Source organism: Spodoptera frugiperda, chromosome 15 (genome assembly GCF_023101765.2).
Source record: "Spodoptera frugiperda isolate SF20-4 chromosome 15, AGI-APGP_CSIRO_Sfru_2.0, whole genome shotgun sequence".
Classification (NCBI taxonomy): domain Eukaryota; kingdom Metazoa; phylum Arthropoda; class Insecta; order Lepidoptera; family Noctuidae; genus Spodoptera; species Spodoptera frugiperda.
The window spans coordinates 2,391,367-2,410,003 of NC_064226.1; the positions used below are offsets into that span (position 1 = coordinate 2,391,367).

Consider the following 18,637-nt stretch of genomic DNA (forward strand, 5'->3'; position numbering starts at 1 on the left):
ATTTATTGTTAAAATAACAATAAAAAGAAAAAAATATTTGAAATCCTCGCAAACTATAATGTCGATAACGGATTACGTCATAGTTCTTAAGTACAGCTTTATCAAACGACTGAAACAGTCCCTGTATAATCTACTAAACTGGATTATTTATTTTATTATACACAATCTAATCTAGACTATCTGCCTCGGTGGCCAAATGCTCGTAATCGCCGATGGGACAACTGAGCAAGGGTTTCAGTCTTTTTTTGTGGAATAGGGGCCACATCACGTGACACATACCTATGAAAACGACATACTGTCACCTGGGGTCTTGCTGCTAAGGCCCCTAATGGTAACTGATCAGCGCCGCCTATGAACACCCGCAACACTAGAGATGTCACAGGTGCGTTGGCAGCATTTAAAAAGGAGTAGGTTTGAAGGTCGTATCGGTTCGGAAATACCGGCGACAACAGCTCATTCCACAGTTTTGCTGTGCGAGGTAGAATGTTTCGCGAGAAGCGCACAGTTGTGGCCTGCCTACCATATAAGATGGGGATGGAAGTGCTGTCATGTAGGTTGACGGCATAATCGGGCTAATCAAAAAAAAACACAGAGACTGCAATGTGCTCGATGTGATCCAATTTGAGGGGACTCTCAACATTCCTAACTAGTGAAAATTGGTGTCACACCGCATATGCGCAAGCGTCATGTTAAGAAATGAAATAAGAAGATAAAAAGCAAATAAATAATATTTCGGTCCCGTCTTGAACTCTTCACTTATTTATATCTAATCTTACGAATGGTTTTGAGCAAAAGATAAAAACTAAACCTTTTCTGTCTCCATACATTGGAGTGTAACATTTAAAACCTGTTTGTGTTCAGTTATTAGTTGTTTAGATACCCAATTAGCACATCATAGATGGCTCTAATAATATAATAAAGTAATACTTAATGTACATGAATACATAACTAGGCGGGGGCACAGCCGTGCCCCCAGATATAGGTGTGCAATTCTAAGACTCGATTGTAAAGTATGTCAGTATTGTCAGTCAGTCAGTCTAGTCACTAGGTACGAGATACTTCTCCTTTACCCCAATTATCTATGTGTAAATGTAAATATACACTAGCAATACGTTCCTTGTTTGTGTTAGTGTAGAAACGACAGCGGAGTCGGATGCACGTGCTCCGTGAAATAAAAAAATACGTAAAAAACAAACACGTAAGAACAGTGATTGCGTAAAAAGTTTGTCCGTAAGACTTTATTTTAATTCTTTATTTGTGTAAGTGTCGTGTTCAGCAATATATAGTAAGTTTTTATACCATTTTTTGTTATTAAAATATTGACCTTTTATCTATCTATGTTTATTTACCACTCTTCCTAATATGATCTGTCAAATGAAGCCAAATCATTGTTTGCCTCTTATTTAGTTCGGAGTTTAAAATATAGATGTCACGTTTCTCAACTGAATCTGCTGCCATCTAGTGGGATCCATGTAATAATAGAATAAGCGCGGAATTTAAATGCTTTTTTTATATTTTACTCGCCTTATATACTAAAGACATACAACTTAAAAGTACTTTTAAACCACGAGCATGCATGAAAAGACTGATGACTGTTCAAAATAATAGGTTTCAAATTATTGTGTGATTGGATCTTTTTTTAAGCAAAGTTGTATTTAGATTAGTAGATACTCTAGTGGTCTCTCAATTTATTAAACCCATTTATTTTAGTATTGGAAAACGATAGGACTAATTTAAATTTAACGATTGTCGGTTTACTTATCTTCTCCAACCAAACTACGTATTATTGTACGACATAGATGTGGAAAAAAATAGACTAGAATATTCTAAACACCTAACCTCTTTAAAAATGTATGAGTTGTAGTGCTCAAATGACGAATTATACAAAAAAAAGACACTAAATATTCCGTTACCTTGAATTGGTCATCAAACTCATTAATGTTTAATGTAAATTATATACGAACTTGTAACAATAGAACGGTATATAAGTAAATGCGGTTTACCGTAATGACAATAAAGTAATTTAAATGTTTAAATCAAAGTTATTTGTTATCAAATTAGGGCAATTTTAATTTCAATTTATTGCGGAATTCGCTGTTTATGTTTAGTTGCTAGTTAACACGGTTTGCAGTATGCATTAGGTAAATGTTACCAATCATTTAAGTTCTGATAGTATCTAGCTAAAGGGCATAGGGGCAAATCAAATCAGCCGAAACCTAAATGTATCGTTTTAAGTTTTATATCTTAGATACAACGGAACGAAAATAGGTGTATAATATTTTTACAAAGAAAAACAACTATACACGTGGATAATAAAAACACATGACCATTATTCCACTTTTTTCAGACTGGAAACCAGAATGTAACATAAATATTTATTAATTTATTTTAAATTATATGTTTATTCAACTTAATAAAAAATATCTGGATAAGCGAATAAATGTTAATATTATTTACCTAAATGTATATATTTTTGTCCATAAAGCCTTAAATAAATGAAAAATCTGTCTGCCCCCTTACCCCATAAAAAATAACCCCCTGCTTATCCCATTGCAAAAGAGGTATAAGGTTGTTAAGCGGGTTAGCAATGGTATTAGACAGTTTAGGCCTACGGTATAGGAAGAGAAATCGTGTTTGCAAAACGAATGAATTGAGGAAGTTGCATTGCATTCCGTTACCCTTATTATGAGTTTGCACAAGGCGCACGGTTTATTCGAGCCGGCCAATCAGAGTGCCGAACGCGCTCTCGTTTCGATTACTTTAAACGTAAAGCAAACTCATACTAAGGGTAGAATCAAACTAAGCTAGCCCCTCCCCCCTGATTTTCAGCTAAATCGATTTGGTCGTTCTGTAGTTACTACGTGAAGCAGCTATCTACATTTTCCGACTTTTTATTATAACTGGGAATTTAGATTACCAAAAGTCCATTTTACAGAAACGCTCTGTGCCTAGGGCTTTCAACGTAGCTATGCTACGAAGATGTAATAGCTAACCTGTGAAATTATGTCACCATTTCCACTGATACTAAGCTGTGTGAGGAAGATGCGCAGCTTGATTAAAAATCTAAAAGGGAAGAAATTCATAGCTCGCATTTTTCCATATAAAAACATAGCTTAACTGAGACCGTTTCTACCAAGCTATGTGTACCAATGAATGATTGGTGGAAGCCAAACGCATTCACAGCAACGTAGCATAGCATATCTCTGTTGAAAAGTACCCTAAAACTCCTTGCTCGGTAGACAAGCAATAGACCAAATGCTCAGCCAAAGAATACAATTTTGTTCGTCCAAAGTCAAATCCGATGTCCTTGGATTAGCAGGCAATTTCATGATCATTTGACCAATGAGACAATCTGATGTTACTAGTGTACTTTGTACTTTTCGACTTTGAGTGGTATGGTACTTAATAATCTGTTTATCGTGATGATGTAATCTCACGAACACTATATAATAGTCATCGTCCGCTTTTTATTTATATTTCGGATTTAAAGTTTAATACGGCACTTCCGATTACTGATTGTCAATTCGATTGCAATTTAAGTGGAAAGGATCTATTCAATATACTTATTGTTGTTGACAAATGGACGAATTTTCTAATTGAAGACGGGTATCTTGTTACATAGTCTATGTCGGTTTTGCAATGGGCATTTTTCAGGAGAATAATGTAGAATATCTTCTGCCAGCGGCCCGCGTTCTAATGGAATAAGTATTCTATGTTGTACTACCCCTGTTCCAAATTTCATCGATCCCTTTAGTCGTTTTGACGTGAAGGAGTAACAAGCAAACTTTTCAGTAGAATATATATTCTATGTGTTATTCCAGACCATAATTTACCTCTGTTCCAAATTTCATCTCGATATCTTCAGCCGTTTTGACGTCTGACGTACGTAACAAACAGACAGACTTGCATTTATAATATAAGCAGGATAAACACCTCTTAATTATTGCAAATTAATTGAGACAAAAGTCCAGTTAAAATTTACCTACACCGATTCAAGCCAGTCACAACTCACTACACAATAAATTCAAAGAATAGTTTTATTGGAATCAGACACATATAGTATAGAAAAACAACATACAATTACAAAGTCCGCTATGCAACCGATGTTTTGAATATTCATTAATATTGAAGAAAGCATAAGTAATTTGTTACGAAACTGTGAACAAGGAGTAGTTAAATTATGTTTAACTGTGTATTCGTTGACCTAGGCATTTGCAAAAAAAGACCAAATAATTTGTTTGTCTGTTGCGAATTTGTTCACAATGAGTCGAAACACCGCGACCGGGTTTATTTGCCGAAGACACTGTCACGCTTTTAACTGAAAAAGCAGCAGGTTTTGTTTCAAAAGATTAGGTACGTAATTTTAGATTTTTTATAGATTTAATCCTCTACTACCTTGTATCGCTACGCCTTTTCCCCTCCGAAGGGCACGTAATGCCACTGTATACTGTACACCCACTTTTCAATATTTGTGTTATAGTCCCATGTAATAATATTGCCACAAACTGGGCACAATTCCACCTCTCCTAAATTTTAAAGAACCCCTAAGCCAAGATAGGTGAAACTTAACGACAGTTTTGGTTTGATCAACTTATCAGAGACTTATAATAGTTAATGATAAATGATATTTATTTCTGTATAAAATAACACTTTTACACGCCAATATTTCAAATAGCTAGATGAGGCCGGCGAGTAGTTTAGTAGTAGAATTAGTTTTGGGGGTTAGTTTTGGTGCTATATCACGCTAAGTGAGTTTTCGTTAAGAGATAGTTTAGGGGTGGTTAGTATAAACGGCCACAAGTTTCCTATACCACTGTCCGTGATGCTTGGTGACTAGGCTTCTCCCAGTTGTGCAGTCTCTTTTGTGCCTTTAGGCTTAAGTCATTCTGTCGTGCATTAAATTCACCGAGGGAAGTGGAAACTATCGTTCTTTTTCTTCTCTAATAATATCTTCTGATTTATTTCGTTGCGGGATCCAAGTCAGTCATTCATGTCCCTAGGATACGCTGGACTTCAGTGTTCCGATGGTTTCATGGTTGTATCTAATGTAGATTCTGGCTTACACGATTGGCAGCGGTAGGGTTGTCAGATTAAAAGAAAAGAAATACCACTGTCTATACCTGCAATTAACAACCTTGACATTGAGAAACTAGTGACCGCTAAAATCAGCATCGCATTTTTTTCATAATATGTAAATATTTTAAGTACACGATCGTAGTGTACCTAATGATTCCCAATTACTTACTTATGCAGAATTTTAAAAAACATAGTCAGGTCAAATAAGCGGAAAATTTTTAAGGTCATTTAGGTATTTGCCTAGATAAAATATGTATTTTAAGATTTTTAGAACACGATTTCTTTTTTATAAACTTAATTAGGGCAGGTACCTAGATGTCGCCACTCGTAAGTGCGTCGATGTATGTATGTATATCTACAAAAATATTCCTTAAAAAGTTAATGCCTACGTTAGGTATTTTGATATGTCAGGCCTGAATAAAAACTTTCCTACCAAATTATTTATTTATATATATGTACATTATTTATTGTATTTACACATATAAATTAGTCTAGGTTATATAAATTTGAAGTAGTGTGTGTAGAATGGGCGGTCTTATCACACAATGGTGATTTCTTCCAGACAACCTTTAGATGGAATATTTTTATAAAAAAAACAGCAATATATTATTTAAAGTACATTAAATAAAAGTGCGTGTGTGAGTGTGTGAAACAGTTGATATCAAGTGATTTTTTTCTGGTAATTTCCACACGGAACTAGTTGGCCCACAGAATAGAGAACTGTATTTCATGAGTTGGCCGGTCTTCAGGTGGTGAAAAAGGGTGAGGTGTTTGCCATGCATATGAGAGTGCAATGCATATGAGATTAGACAATGATCATCGATGACCAATCTCGAGACCACTAATTGTTAAATTATTGAAACAAAAGATAAATTACTTAAGTTTTACGCATCAAAACACAAATTAACTTTTAGAAGTTTTACGCACGTGGTTAACTAATTTTGCGCGCACTATATGCATACAAAGTAGTTGCTATAATCGATAATATGTTTAACACAAACTTCACATAAGTAATAAGTAATATTCATATTTTTTTTAAGTACCAGTACCATCCATGAATTATGTGTAGGCACTGTAAAATGAAATCAATTAAGGATCCCACAAGACATAAGCAGAGATAAAAACTGATCGAAAGAATTTTATTAAACACCATAAAGCTAAATAATCCCTTATCTTATTTTACAATGTAATTATTTTTGTAGGAGCCCCCTGCCTGAGTAATCTAATCATTCATTATCACGTAATTGTCGTCGATACACAATCGGCGCAGTGTAAAGGTGACCGTCGACCAAAATGGCAGAACCAAAAGTGTGCGAAGATCTTGTAAGAGAACGAAAAAAATGTACTTTCGATGTAACGGAACTGACCAATTTAATTGATGGGGGAGCTCAGGCGACTGAAGAAAGGCATTATGTTGGTAAGTAAAGGACAATTTGAGTCACCAATTTTTTTTAAATTCTTTATTTCAATTTTAGAACGTATTTGCAGTGCTGTTATTTTTTTGTAAGTCTATCGTGCAGTTACCGAATTTTTACAGTGAAGTTTCTTTCAGTAAAATAGTTTTTTATTATTTGTATACTATGCTATAATTGCGATAGGTTTTCCTCCAATATGAACATAAAGTTCGGGCTACATTTTATTGAAAGAAGGATATCCACAACTTGCTTAGACAGATACTTAGAAAAATACGCGAATAATCTACTGCAAAAATCGTGCTCTGTAGTCGACGAGTAAGTTAACAACAAGACGAATCTCGAATTGATGGCATATTTCCTTTATCACAGTGACGGCCGTCCGCCGTACTTTGCCCCTGTATGTGTTATGTGTATGTGTATCTATCTGCTCAGATATATTTGTTTGTTTTTGCAAATATATCTATGTATATACATATATTTATATAGGTACATATGTACTTGTATTTACTTTATTGATAAATGAATGAGTGTTCGGTTTTTGCAACAATTGTTTATTGAAATAATTGACGTTATGTTAGAGATTGTGCTCTCTACTCATGATATGGTTGCCGGTTGGTGTTCATTTAGCAATAATGATAGGTTGGCCAAGCGTTAAAATTATGAAAAAATTACTTATGTAGCCTCGGTTATTAGATCATCGGTAAACTGTCAAGAACTGGTTGAAGTTGATTGGGAGCAAAGAAACGGAGCCACTAGTGTTTTTTTTTCTTCATTTCTTGATATATATTTTCCAACATAAGTATTTTATTAATTTAAGTTAAAGTAATGAAAAAAACACTAGTGGCTCCATTTCTTTGCTCCCAAGTGCATATTCGTTGTTGGTATAAAAATCTACCGACAGAGACTAATCGTTTGCATTTTATTTTTATTTTGAATATTTTGACGTCATGTTTACAATGTTTTGGTAGGCAACAGAATATTCGCGATATTTGCATTTGACGTACGAGAAGTACGTGTTTAAAATTTGAGTAAAACGTAAATGTACCGTAATAAGCTTAAAGATAAAGTTCAAACTTCAATATTCCTTCAATAGCTCACTTATCTTCGATTTTATCTACAAGATTCCTTCGCTAATATGTTAATTCTTTTACAATATCTTATTTTTGTACAGATATCGCGTTCTTTGATACCTGTAATCCTTATTGTCGTAGTAATTGCCCTTAGTTCATAGTTCATTTTACTATATTTTCCTTTAACGAATTTGTTCTTATAATGACTGCATTAATAAAATTGTTATGTTATACATAAGCCGTTTGCGAAACAAATCAATAACATAACGCAAACGGCTTACTCACGTATCGGTTTGGCGTAGTAACTCGACTAGTTTCAAGCTGTGGTAGGGGCTCATATTCATTAGCAGTCGACAAAACCGTATAGGGTAGTCGTGAGATTTCTTTCATTCGTTTACCCCCAGTAATATTAGGATGAGCTTTAAGACATTATGTAATTAGATTTAGCTGTATGCCAGTATTTTATACGGAGTTGCTGCCACAATTCGTTTTACTATAAAAAGTTAGTTAGTTAGTTTTAGTGCACGGTTGGTGCAGTGGCTGGGCAACTGGCTGCCGCGCAACGGGTAGCGGGTTCGATTGCACGGAGCAACATCTTTGTGTGATCCACAAATTGTTGTTTCGGGTCTGGGTGTCATGTGTATGTGAACTTGTATGTTTGTAAACGCACCCACGACACAGGAGAAAATCCTAGTGTGGGGCAACGTTTTTTTCAAGGAAATGCAAAACAAAAAAAGAAAGTTAGTGTATTGGCTACATTATCGCTAAGTTGATACTACATTCTTAGTTGGATAGTTTTGTAAATAACATCTTTAAATATTTTCCAGAAAACTTGGTGATCAATACAGAAGGAATGATCACAAAGGATGAGGTGCCAGAAGAATACCTTAGCCACAAGGAAAGATACGAGTATGCCATCAAGAAGGCTTGCATTTTGTACGAGGTCCTCAAGGAATACGCAGCTAAACACAACACCATGGACGCTTTCAAGTAAGTAGAGATAGAAGCTGAGCCCCATAATGAAGTTTCTTGCTCAATTAACTAAAAACTACGGTTTACTCATGTAAATATTCCAAGAATAGCGTTCTAACTAGTAGACTGCGCGACGTTGCCGCGTCTGCACACGCTGCTCATGATGAAGAGTTCCTCTGTGACTCGAAACTAGTAGAGCTTTTCTCAGTATATTTACGTGAGTAAACCATTGTTTTTAGTTAATTTAGAATGTTTGTCATGATAGTTATTAAAAAAAGTTTTCTTGCTCGTTCTTCTTTTAAGGAATCACGACTTTTGAATCTTACTAATCGTGTGGTTCTAGTTAAACTAAATGCTTTGATTTCTACTATGTAGAAATAAGAAGAATAAGAATGATTTAGCGTAAGATCTATCCTTTCCTAGTGTCTGTTTTTTTAATTTAATCTTCTTCATCAACAGGCCCACAAACAAGTACCGAGTGACATTCGGTATGGTGAAAGACATATCGCCATTCATGTTACACATGGGTATGTTCGTGCCAACTATCCTGAACCAGTCAGACCCTGAGCAGCTGGCTGAGTGGCTGCCACAAGCCATGTCCATGGGGATCCTAGGAACATATGCACAGGTAATTCTTCTCCAAATACCATACATTGTTTTTCCCAATTTTGTTTGCAAATGTTGCTAGCGATGGTTTAAGATCTTTCTCTTTTAGAGTAGATTTCGTAGAACATCTTAGTCATTAAGCTTTTTAAATCGGTTCCTGGGTCATTTTTCTATTCACTTCACGTGTTTGTGAATACTTCTGTTAATTCTATTTTATAGTGAAATTAATCATAATTTTCTGGTGAAAATTCTTTCAGACTGAGCTCGGCCACGGAACTTTCCTGAGAGGATTAGAAACAACAGCTACATACGATCCCGCCACAGAAGAATTTGTGCTGCACACTCCTACCCTCACTGCTTACAAATGGTGGCCTGGAGGATGTAAGTAGACCAAAACCGTTTTTTTTTCGGTACCACGTGACCAAACCGTTTAGTATTTATTTGCTAATTTCTTGTAAAATTTTTAATATGTAGAGTTCAGGACAACAATTGTGTTAAGTGCATTCGAATAGTTATAATTTATACACCAATTAGCAGTAGTCTTTGGATTTGAAAGCAGCAGACATTTTCGAGCAATTTGTCTTGTGATCTTTACCTGTTTTAATTCTATTATTCCGCTTTCTACTATTAACAGTTCTACTATTTTTGTGTGATTCTTGAGCTATACAAATATGCATGTTTTCTTCTTTTCAGTGGCCCACACAGCTAACCACTGCATCGTAGTGGCCCAGCTGTACTCCAAGGGCGAATGTTACGGTGTTCATCCATTCTTCGTCCAAATCCGTGACACAGAGACTCACATGCCTCTTCCTGGTGTGAAAGTAGGAGAAATCGGACCCAAGATGGGTTTCCAGACAGCTAACAATGGGTTCCTAGGGTTTGATCACTACAGGATTCCAAGAAGGAGCATGTTGATGAAGAATGCTCAGGTTTTGAAGGTGAGTGGATGCTTACCAATCTTTAGTGTCTTTTTAAAGCATTCAATTCATCAAGTTTTCTCAAGTTCTTTTAACAGATGGGACTGAGGTTTTTCGAAACTGGGGTACATTTGGACAATGTAGGGTATCATGTAGACCCGGAGCTGCGGACTGGCTAACTGATTACCGAGGCTCCAGCTCGAAGTAGAGTGTAGGGTGGTTTTAGTCAGCAAGAGTCTTACACTCCCTTTTGCCTTACCCAAGGCGGGACAAGTCATTTGATTTTTCTGTGAAATACGACTCGGTCTTTTCAAGGTCAGAATAAATAGGTACTATCAGAGTCTGCGTTTTCGATCTTTGGCCACATATTCGCTTCGCCGTTCTGGCAGAAAGTGGGTGGGTGGACAGATTTAAAAAGATGTCTTTCCCCTTCAAAAATGGGTATGAGGTCGGTGGTTTCAATCATTATAAAAGCTTTTATGTGTAGATATATCAACAGAATGATTATGATGTTTTTTTTTGTTTTAGGATGGAACATACGTTAAATCTAAGAACGACAAGCTGACGTACGGCACCATGGTGTTCGTGAGGGTCCTCATCGTTACTGATGTGGCTTACGAGCTATCAAGAGCTGCTACCATCGCTGTCAGATATTCTGCGGTCAGACACCAGTCACAGCCAAAACCTGGGTGAGTACTTTGGTCCAATTGGTCGAGGGATATAGGGATAAAAAATTGAAAGTAAAGTAACACGACTAAATGGCATTGTTTCTGTGGTCATTATAGTACGAGTACTTGATCCAATTCGAGGGCAAATTATTTAATTACCTGTTTTAACTTACTTTCATGCACCACAAGATAATACTGTACTGCAAATTAAGTTAACTGATATTAATTTTTTAGATTTTGGTCTGAGATTTTGATGGGACACGATCCTCCTATTTTCTAAAACATTATTGTAAAGTAATTCTTCTACTTTTGCAGTGAACCTGAGCCCCAGATTTTGGACTATGTGACACAGCAACACAAACTGTTCATCGGAGTAGCCACCAGCCATGTGTTCAGAGTTACTGGTTACTGGCTTTGGGACAGTTACTCCAAGGTCATCGCTGACGTCGGCAAGGGTAACATGGACCAACTGCCTGAGGTTAGTGTCTGAAATGAAAAAACATATGTCACAGTCTGAATTGAATCGAATTGTTGTATTTATGATCCATTAGATTTACAATGTTAATTTGAACAACGTTAACAAGTCAAACGATTTTATTTTCCTGAGTGTTTAGAACCTAATAGCTCATGTGAGGCTCTTGGCACATAGGGCGTTAGATTAGGCTAACCTTATTACCAGGTTTATAGTTTTCAAAATGCTTTATGGTCAGTGTTATAACCACAAACATGTGAACCTATTATTTACTGAGCACCATCAGTAGTGCTTGGTGAAACACATTTTGTAGACTTGCAAGTAAAATGAGGGTATCTCTAATGCCAGTTTTAGTAAATGACCTCTCCTTTCTTCCAGCTTCACGCCCTAGCATGCTGCCTGAAGGCTGTGTGCAGTCGTGACGCGACGGCTCGCGTGGAGGAGTTCAGGCTCGCGTGCGGAGGCCACGGCTTCATGGCGTCCTCCAACCTGCCCATCATCAATGGCATTGTGTCCGCCACCATCACCTACGAAGGAGAATACACCGTGCTTATGTTGCAGACTGCCAGGTTTGTGGTCACTGTATATAGTGTCTGTTAATACTTTGTCTGTTACTACATGAAATTACAGAAATAATATGTTTCTGTGGATTCGTTTCAATTAAGATATCATAGTCGGTGGACAGGGGCAGAGGTGTGGAAAACATTCTTCTTATTGGATGTTTAGACTTCCAATCAGAATGACGGGGTGATAGTTTATGCAAGAGAACATCTAAATGCGTCTGTCGTGGAACCAAACATGGACGACTGCAGCAGATTGTTAGTTAAAATCGGAGCCGAGTTTGCGATACTGGCTGTGTATAGATCACCCTCTTTTACGAATGTAAACAATTTCACTAACTCTCTGAACGACACCTTGCAAAACCTATCAACTTTCAAAAATATAATTTTAACTGGAGATATTAATATCAATATTCTTCCTGGAAGTGCGGACGCTGCGGCTGAGGAATATCTGAACCTATGCGCGTTCCATGGTTTGCTTTCCGCCCACATGCTTCCTACACATCAAAGTGGCTCCTGCTTGGATCATATAATGCTCAAGGCTAATTCCCCTGCACTAACCCTTGTAACTAACTCAACAATAACTGACCATAGTGCTACATTACTAATTCTTAATTGTAAATTACCTAAGGTGGTCTCTCGCACAGTCTCTAAATTAAATATACATAAACTTGAAGAAGACTTACGCAATATTGATTTTGACCCAGTTTACAAATCCGCTGATCCGCAGTATTGTATGTTGTACATAATTGAAAAAGTGCAACATGCAATTCAAAAGAACACAGTCATATCTAGGTTAAATAACAAAAACTGCAACATAAAACCATGGATCACGGCTGGTCTCATACGATGTATGAAAAATAGATAGACTGCATATGAAAGCTAAAGCTAATCCGAATAATTTAATATTGCAAGTGTCATATAAGCGATATCGTAACTTTTGTAACGACCTCCTAAAAAAAGTAAAACGCAATTACGATAACACTGCACTTAAAGAGGCTGGTGCAGACAGCAAAAAGATCTGGAAAATTATTAAAAATGTGACGTATAATGCAAAACAGAATCAGTCTTCTTCAGGTTTATTACAAGCACATTCATCACAGTTGGCATCTGCGAACATAGCAAATAATTTCTTTGTTAACGTGGGCAAGTGTTTAGCTGACAAAATTCGGACACAATCGTATTACCTAACAAGCTCATTGTTTGCATATAGCTCTACTTTATCATCCTTTGTGTTACTAGATACTGACGAAGCGGAAGTCGAAAGGATTATTACGGGTCTAAAAGCCGACTGTGCAGTTGGTTGGGATAACATACCTAATAAAATTATTAAGCAATTCAAAGATCTGTTAGTACCGCCGTTAACTTGCATTTTTAATAAATGTTTAAATACAGGTGTGTTCCCCAAGTGCTTAAAAAAGCTGTTGTTGTCCCAATTTACAAATCAGGGAGTAAAGACCAAGTGACGAATTATAGGCCTATTTCCTTACTGCCTTCTATGTCTAAAATATTGGAAAAGATTATAAACAATAGGCTTTATAAATATTTGGAGGATAAATCTATTCTATCTAAGCGGCAGTTTGGATTTAGACCTAAAATGTCTACAGATAATGCCGTACACCATCTAACCGCCTATCTAGCTCAGGAACTCGATAAAGGTAACCACACAGTAGGAATATTCCTGGACCTCGCCAAAGCGTTTGACACAGTTTCTATTCCCATTTTATTGCGCAAGCTTGAAGCCATAGGCATCAGGGAAACTCAGCTGAAACTATTTAAGAGCTATCTAGAAGAACGTACGCAATGTGTAAAGATTGGGAATATTATTAGCGATGATGAAGAAAGCACAGCTTTCGGAATTCCTCAAGGAAGCATTTTGGGGCCGTCACTCTTCTTAATATACATAAACGATCTCTGTAATCTAAATTTAGATCACGGCCATATCGTTTGTTATGCCGACGACACTGCACTTTTGTTTTCGGCTGACTCGGAAGAAAATGTCTACAAGTTTGCGCAACACGGATTCAATGTTATTAATAAATGGCTTCAAAGTAATTATCTAACCTTAAATGCTGACAAGACAAATTACGTCAAGTTTTCAATGCGCAAGCAAAAACTAACTAGCACTACCACAACATTATATGCGCATAACTGTTCATTTAGCATAAATAACCAATGTGTTTGTCCTAATATCAAAATGTCTAATACAGTAAGGTACCTTGGAATTATAATAGACGAAACACTTTCATTTAAACATCATATAGAAGCAGTAAATATTAGAATTCGTAAATTGATATTTGTTTTCAGAAAATTACGAAACATTGCAGACCCAAAATTAATTAGACAAGTGTACTTTGCTCTATGCCAATCGATACTAACATACTGCATTACCACATGGGGTGGAGCAGGTAAAACATTGTTACTAACTACCGAAAGAGCCCAGAGGGCAATTCTCAAAGTGTCTACTTTCCGGCCTTTCCTTTTTTCCACTAACCTACTATACAAGAAATGTGAAGTACTAACCGTCCGACAGTTATTCATAATGAGTATTGTATTAAAGCAGCACTCAGATCTAATATATAGCACAGATGTCACTAACAAAAGACGTAAAGATCAAGTCTGTCCTCAAAATCACACCAAACATGCTTTCACATCGAAATTTTACCTGTTTCTTGGTCCTCTACTTTACAATAGATTAAACGCGAAGGCAAACATATATTGCTTAAATAATGTTAACTGTAAGAGAATTCTTAAGGAAACTCTTCAAAAAATGTCCTACGATGATACAGAGAAGTTACTACTTGTGCTAAAGTGATTTTGTTTTTATTTTGCTTTTTTAACATTTTTGTAATTTTTTGTGTTTTTAGACAATTTTTAATTAAAAAATATTGTTAATTAAGAATGTAGAAGTTAAGATTTGGTAATATTATTATAATAGTATAAGATATCTTGTCCTCGTTTACAGATCATTTAATTTATTGTATTTTAGAATCCTTTTGATTATTTGTTAATTTTAAATTATTTTAGCTCTTCTCGCCTGAAACACAGGATTTCCTAGTTCAGGCATGTAAGACTCGGATTTAAGTTTAATATTTAAGACTATATGTAATTCATCCTGTAAAGAAATTTTTGAATAAAATATTTATTTATTTATTTATTTAGACTGCAAGGTTGGCGTGGTGGCTGAGCAACCAGCTGCCGCCCAACGTGTAGCGCACGGTTCGATTCCTGCACGGATCAACTGTTGATATATGATCCACAAATTGTTGTTTCGCGTTTGGGTGTGATGTGTATGTGAACTTCTATGTTTGTAAATGCACCCACGACATAGGAGAAAATCCTATTGTGAAGAAAAAAATAAAAAGTTTTTTATTTATGAAGCGATTATTCAAAAGTCGATCAGGAAAATTATGACTTTAAATAATAACAATGTTATCTTTTTAGGTTCCTAGTGAAGGCTTGGAAGCAGGCGACGCTGGGTAATGCGATGACGCCGACCGTCTCTTACTTGCTGCGATTCTTCAACAATGACCGCGTGCACTGGGAGACCAGCCCCGAGGGTATCGTTAGTGGCTTCCTCGCCATCGCTGCAGGGTAAGGGAATCTTCATTGATGATTCAATGAAAGATAGAAATTTTCTTTCAAAAAGACTAGTAAAGGTCCCTGTAAAAATAAAACCTGTTGAAATACCTGACATTCATAACTTGTCATACATAAGTAATATTAAGTGTACAATCGAAATATGTACGGTATTTAAGTTTCATTATTCATATAGGAAGACCAAGGCTGCCTGTGAAAGCCTTCAGGAATACGAGAAGAGTGGCATGGATTATGAAGATGCTTGGAACAGTGCTTCAGTTCAGCTAGTTAATGCCAGTGAGGTACGTTCTATGAGTAGTCTATTTTTAGTTTATTATGATCTCAGTTTATTATCAAAAGGCTTAACAAAAAATTGCAAGTTGATCGGTTTTTTTTATGGATCTCGCCGGTAAACGAGCAGACGTATCACCTGATGGTAAGCAATCGCCGCTGCCTATGGACACCTGAAACACCAGAGGTACCTATTAATGAAAAGCGGTTAACGCCGCCTCTGGACACCAGCGAAGTTGGACTTTTCTTGAAGAGTTGATTATTGTAGGTTAAGTCACGGGCGAGCATCCCACGACAAGTCAGTGTTGGCAATAATTTGGCGATTCAAATATTTATATAGATCTTGATTTAACACCGATTGACTTATACTTAGCTCATAATATAATCTTTTCACACAGGCTCACTGCCGTGCCATCTTATGCGAGGTATCGTGGAGGGAGCTCTCACGCCTCGCAGCGCAGTCGTCACCGAGTCTGGGCAAAGTGCTGCTGCAGATGGGTGAACTGTACCTCATCTACTGGGCTCTGGAGAAACGAGGAGATCTCCTATTGGTAAATAATAATAATAAATAATCGTTTATTTGCAAAACAAGTTATGGTGGTAACAAAATGCGATTGGAGCCTCCTTTTAAGCAAAATATGCCTGTATTAGGAAGTAGTGGTAAGTTATTACTATAGAACTGGGGCGGTCATTTTTGTTTTTTTTTTTCAGCGTTCATATCTCTGCGTTTGGCCACCAACTCGCTTACATACAAAAGTCAGTATGTTAAAATAAATTAGGTATGGTTTTTTATAATCGGTATATTTTTGTAGAACTTTTCTAATTTCTTAATTTACGTGAATTACGTATGTAGTTATTTTATAAAAAAATGTATAAACGTGCACCCCAATATCAGTATTGATTGGCAATAAGCACCCCAATGGTAATGGTTTAAGGCCAGCCTTATTTATAAACATTTATGCCCAGTAGGTATGTACGAGTATATTGAAGTTTAGTTAGGTTTACACAATAATTTAGTTTTACTTGTATACAATGTAGATATTCAGCGATAAATACTTTAACTAATATACATTGGTAATTAGGTTTGTTACTGTATTAAAATTGATTCAAATAAATTTTAAAATTTGTACTAACTAGTAGATACTTACTTTACTGGGTGGGTGTGTTTTTCTTTCATATCGCAATGGAGCGAGTTTATGTCTTATATTTTTTTGTTTGAAATTTGTTGAGGGGCTGGAGAGTGACATAGGCTACTTTTTAAACTCCAACTTTATTAAAATTGCGATTAGAAGTTGGCATGGAACATTTCGCAATTTTCAAAAAAGAAAGCTATTTGTTATGTGAAAAATTTTTTAATCTGCCCCGAACCTCTTATAAAAGCGTGTGCGAAGCCGATGGCGGTAAGCTAGTAATTATTATATGTACACATGTGTAATACCTAACTTACCTAATCAAGTCAAATCAAACATACATACTTATTGTTATTGAATACAAATCTGTCTGCTAAAACTGGTATGTACAGGTCAGTCAATCCAAAGAAATAACAGATTAAGTAATTAGTACCTAAATGATAGAAATAACAAAAAAAAAACTCACCTGTAATATTTTGTTTCAGTACTCAACGATAACGAGAGCTGATATCGCGAAACTGCAGGCGAGGTACGAAGTCCTATTGGGCCTGTTGCGACCCAACGCCGTCGGTCTTGTCGATGCTTTCGATATCAGGGATGAGGTAATGTTTTGTTTTGTTCATTTATTTATGTTTGTTGACAAGAGTGCTACATTCTTCTGATTAATTCTTTAATCCACCTATTTAACTAAGGATAATGGATGTTCATTTCGTAATATCATACTATCAGTGACCATTGCCGATTAGCATGTCTTTGCATCAAATCTACTATTATTATAAAATCCATCGTGTTCAAAGCCTAGTTTTTAGAGAGACCGTGGATTCTACTTCAAGAAAAATATCTCTGTGAAAAACATAAGCAAATCAAAGGTGTACCAGGTTCTCTCTCTGAATTGACTAGCTCTGGAAAACCACTGCAATTATTGGAGTCTGCTTTCAGCTGTACCGAGCTTTGTCAATTAATCTCTCTGTCCCTAAACCACACAATTACTTTTCTCGCAATGGGCGAGGCGAGAGGGAGTGTCAGATTCTTACTGACTAAAAACCACCCCGTTCCTTATCCTGCTTTTAGAGCTGGAGCCCCAGTAAATCAGCTAGCTAGGTAGTCCGCAGCTCCGGATCAACCTCTCAGTCTCAAGATTTATTTCTATCCTTAAATTGTAATCATAAAAACGTCTTGTCTCTCATAGATTCTAAACTCAACCCTGGGTGCGTACGACGGTCGCGTGTACGAGCGACTGATGGAGGAAGCGCTGAAGAGTCCTCTGAACGCGGAGCCAGTCAACCAGAGCTTCCACAAGTACCTCAAGCCCCTAATGATGAAAGCCAAACTGTGATATTTTGTAATATTTAAGAAATATAAAGTACAATAATGTTATACATGGTTTCGGATTAAATTATATAAAGAATGGGAACATGCAATAATAAAGCAACTCTATCGTTATTGCGAATTTCGCTTTTGAAATTCTCAATAATGTTACGACGTTTTTTATATATATGTATACCTAAAAAGACATTTTCTAAAATTATAGAATCGGATGGAAGAGGTAACCAGTAAATTTTGAAGACTTTTTAATTCCTTTTTTTGATAAAGTATGATTATTATCTACACTTTGTACGCAACTTATTGTATATTTTTTACAACAATGTTTTAAAATCATATTGAAATTAGGTTGATCAAATATACCATTATCAAACGAATTTGTGTCTTATTTTCCAAGATTTTTTTTATAACGAGTAGACGGATCTCCTGATGGTAAGCAATCGCCGCCGCCGATGGACACTTGAAATACCAGAAGATCCAGATACATATTCTACCTAATGCAAATGTGCTTGCGACTTAAAATCGTAGACAAATACGTAATTCTCATTAGCATCTATT

The 18,637-nt window shown here is 36.2% G+C and overlaps 1 protein-coding gene across 2 annotated transcripts; it reads left to right on the top strand.

Moving 5' to 3' along the window:
• The first annotated feature begins 1,093 nt into the window (after positions 1 to 1,093).
• Positions 1,094 to 18,456, top strand: LOC118270690 (probable peroxisomal acyl-coenzyme A oxidase 1). Of its 2 annotated transcripts, none has more exons than XM_050699163.1 (14): positions 1,094 to 1,285; positions 6,279 to 6,493; positions 8,389 to 8,551; positions 8,993 to 9,161; positions 9,397 to 9,520; positions 9,833 to 10,077; positions 10,585 to 10,745; positions 11,040 to 11,202; positions 11,575 to 11,765; positions 15,201 to 15,350; positions 15,532 to 15,637; positions 16,025 to 16,177; positions 17,242 to 17,358; positions 17,946 to 18,456. In XM_050699163.1, the coding sequence occupies exons 2-14, from the start codon at positions 6,370 to 6,372 to the stop codon at positions 18,090 to 18,092; spliced, it is 2,013 nt and encodes a 670-aa protein (XP_050555120.1). In that variant the 5' UTR covers positions 1,094 to 1,285; positions 6,279 to 6,369; the 3' UTR covers positions 18,093 to 18,456. The 2 variants fall into 2 exon arrangements, with proteins under 2 accessions (XP_050555120.1, XP_050555121.1); XM_050699164.1 differs by having other exon boundaries at positions 1,095 to 1,259.
• Positions 18,457 to 18,637: the final 181 nt, after the last annotated feature.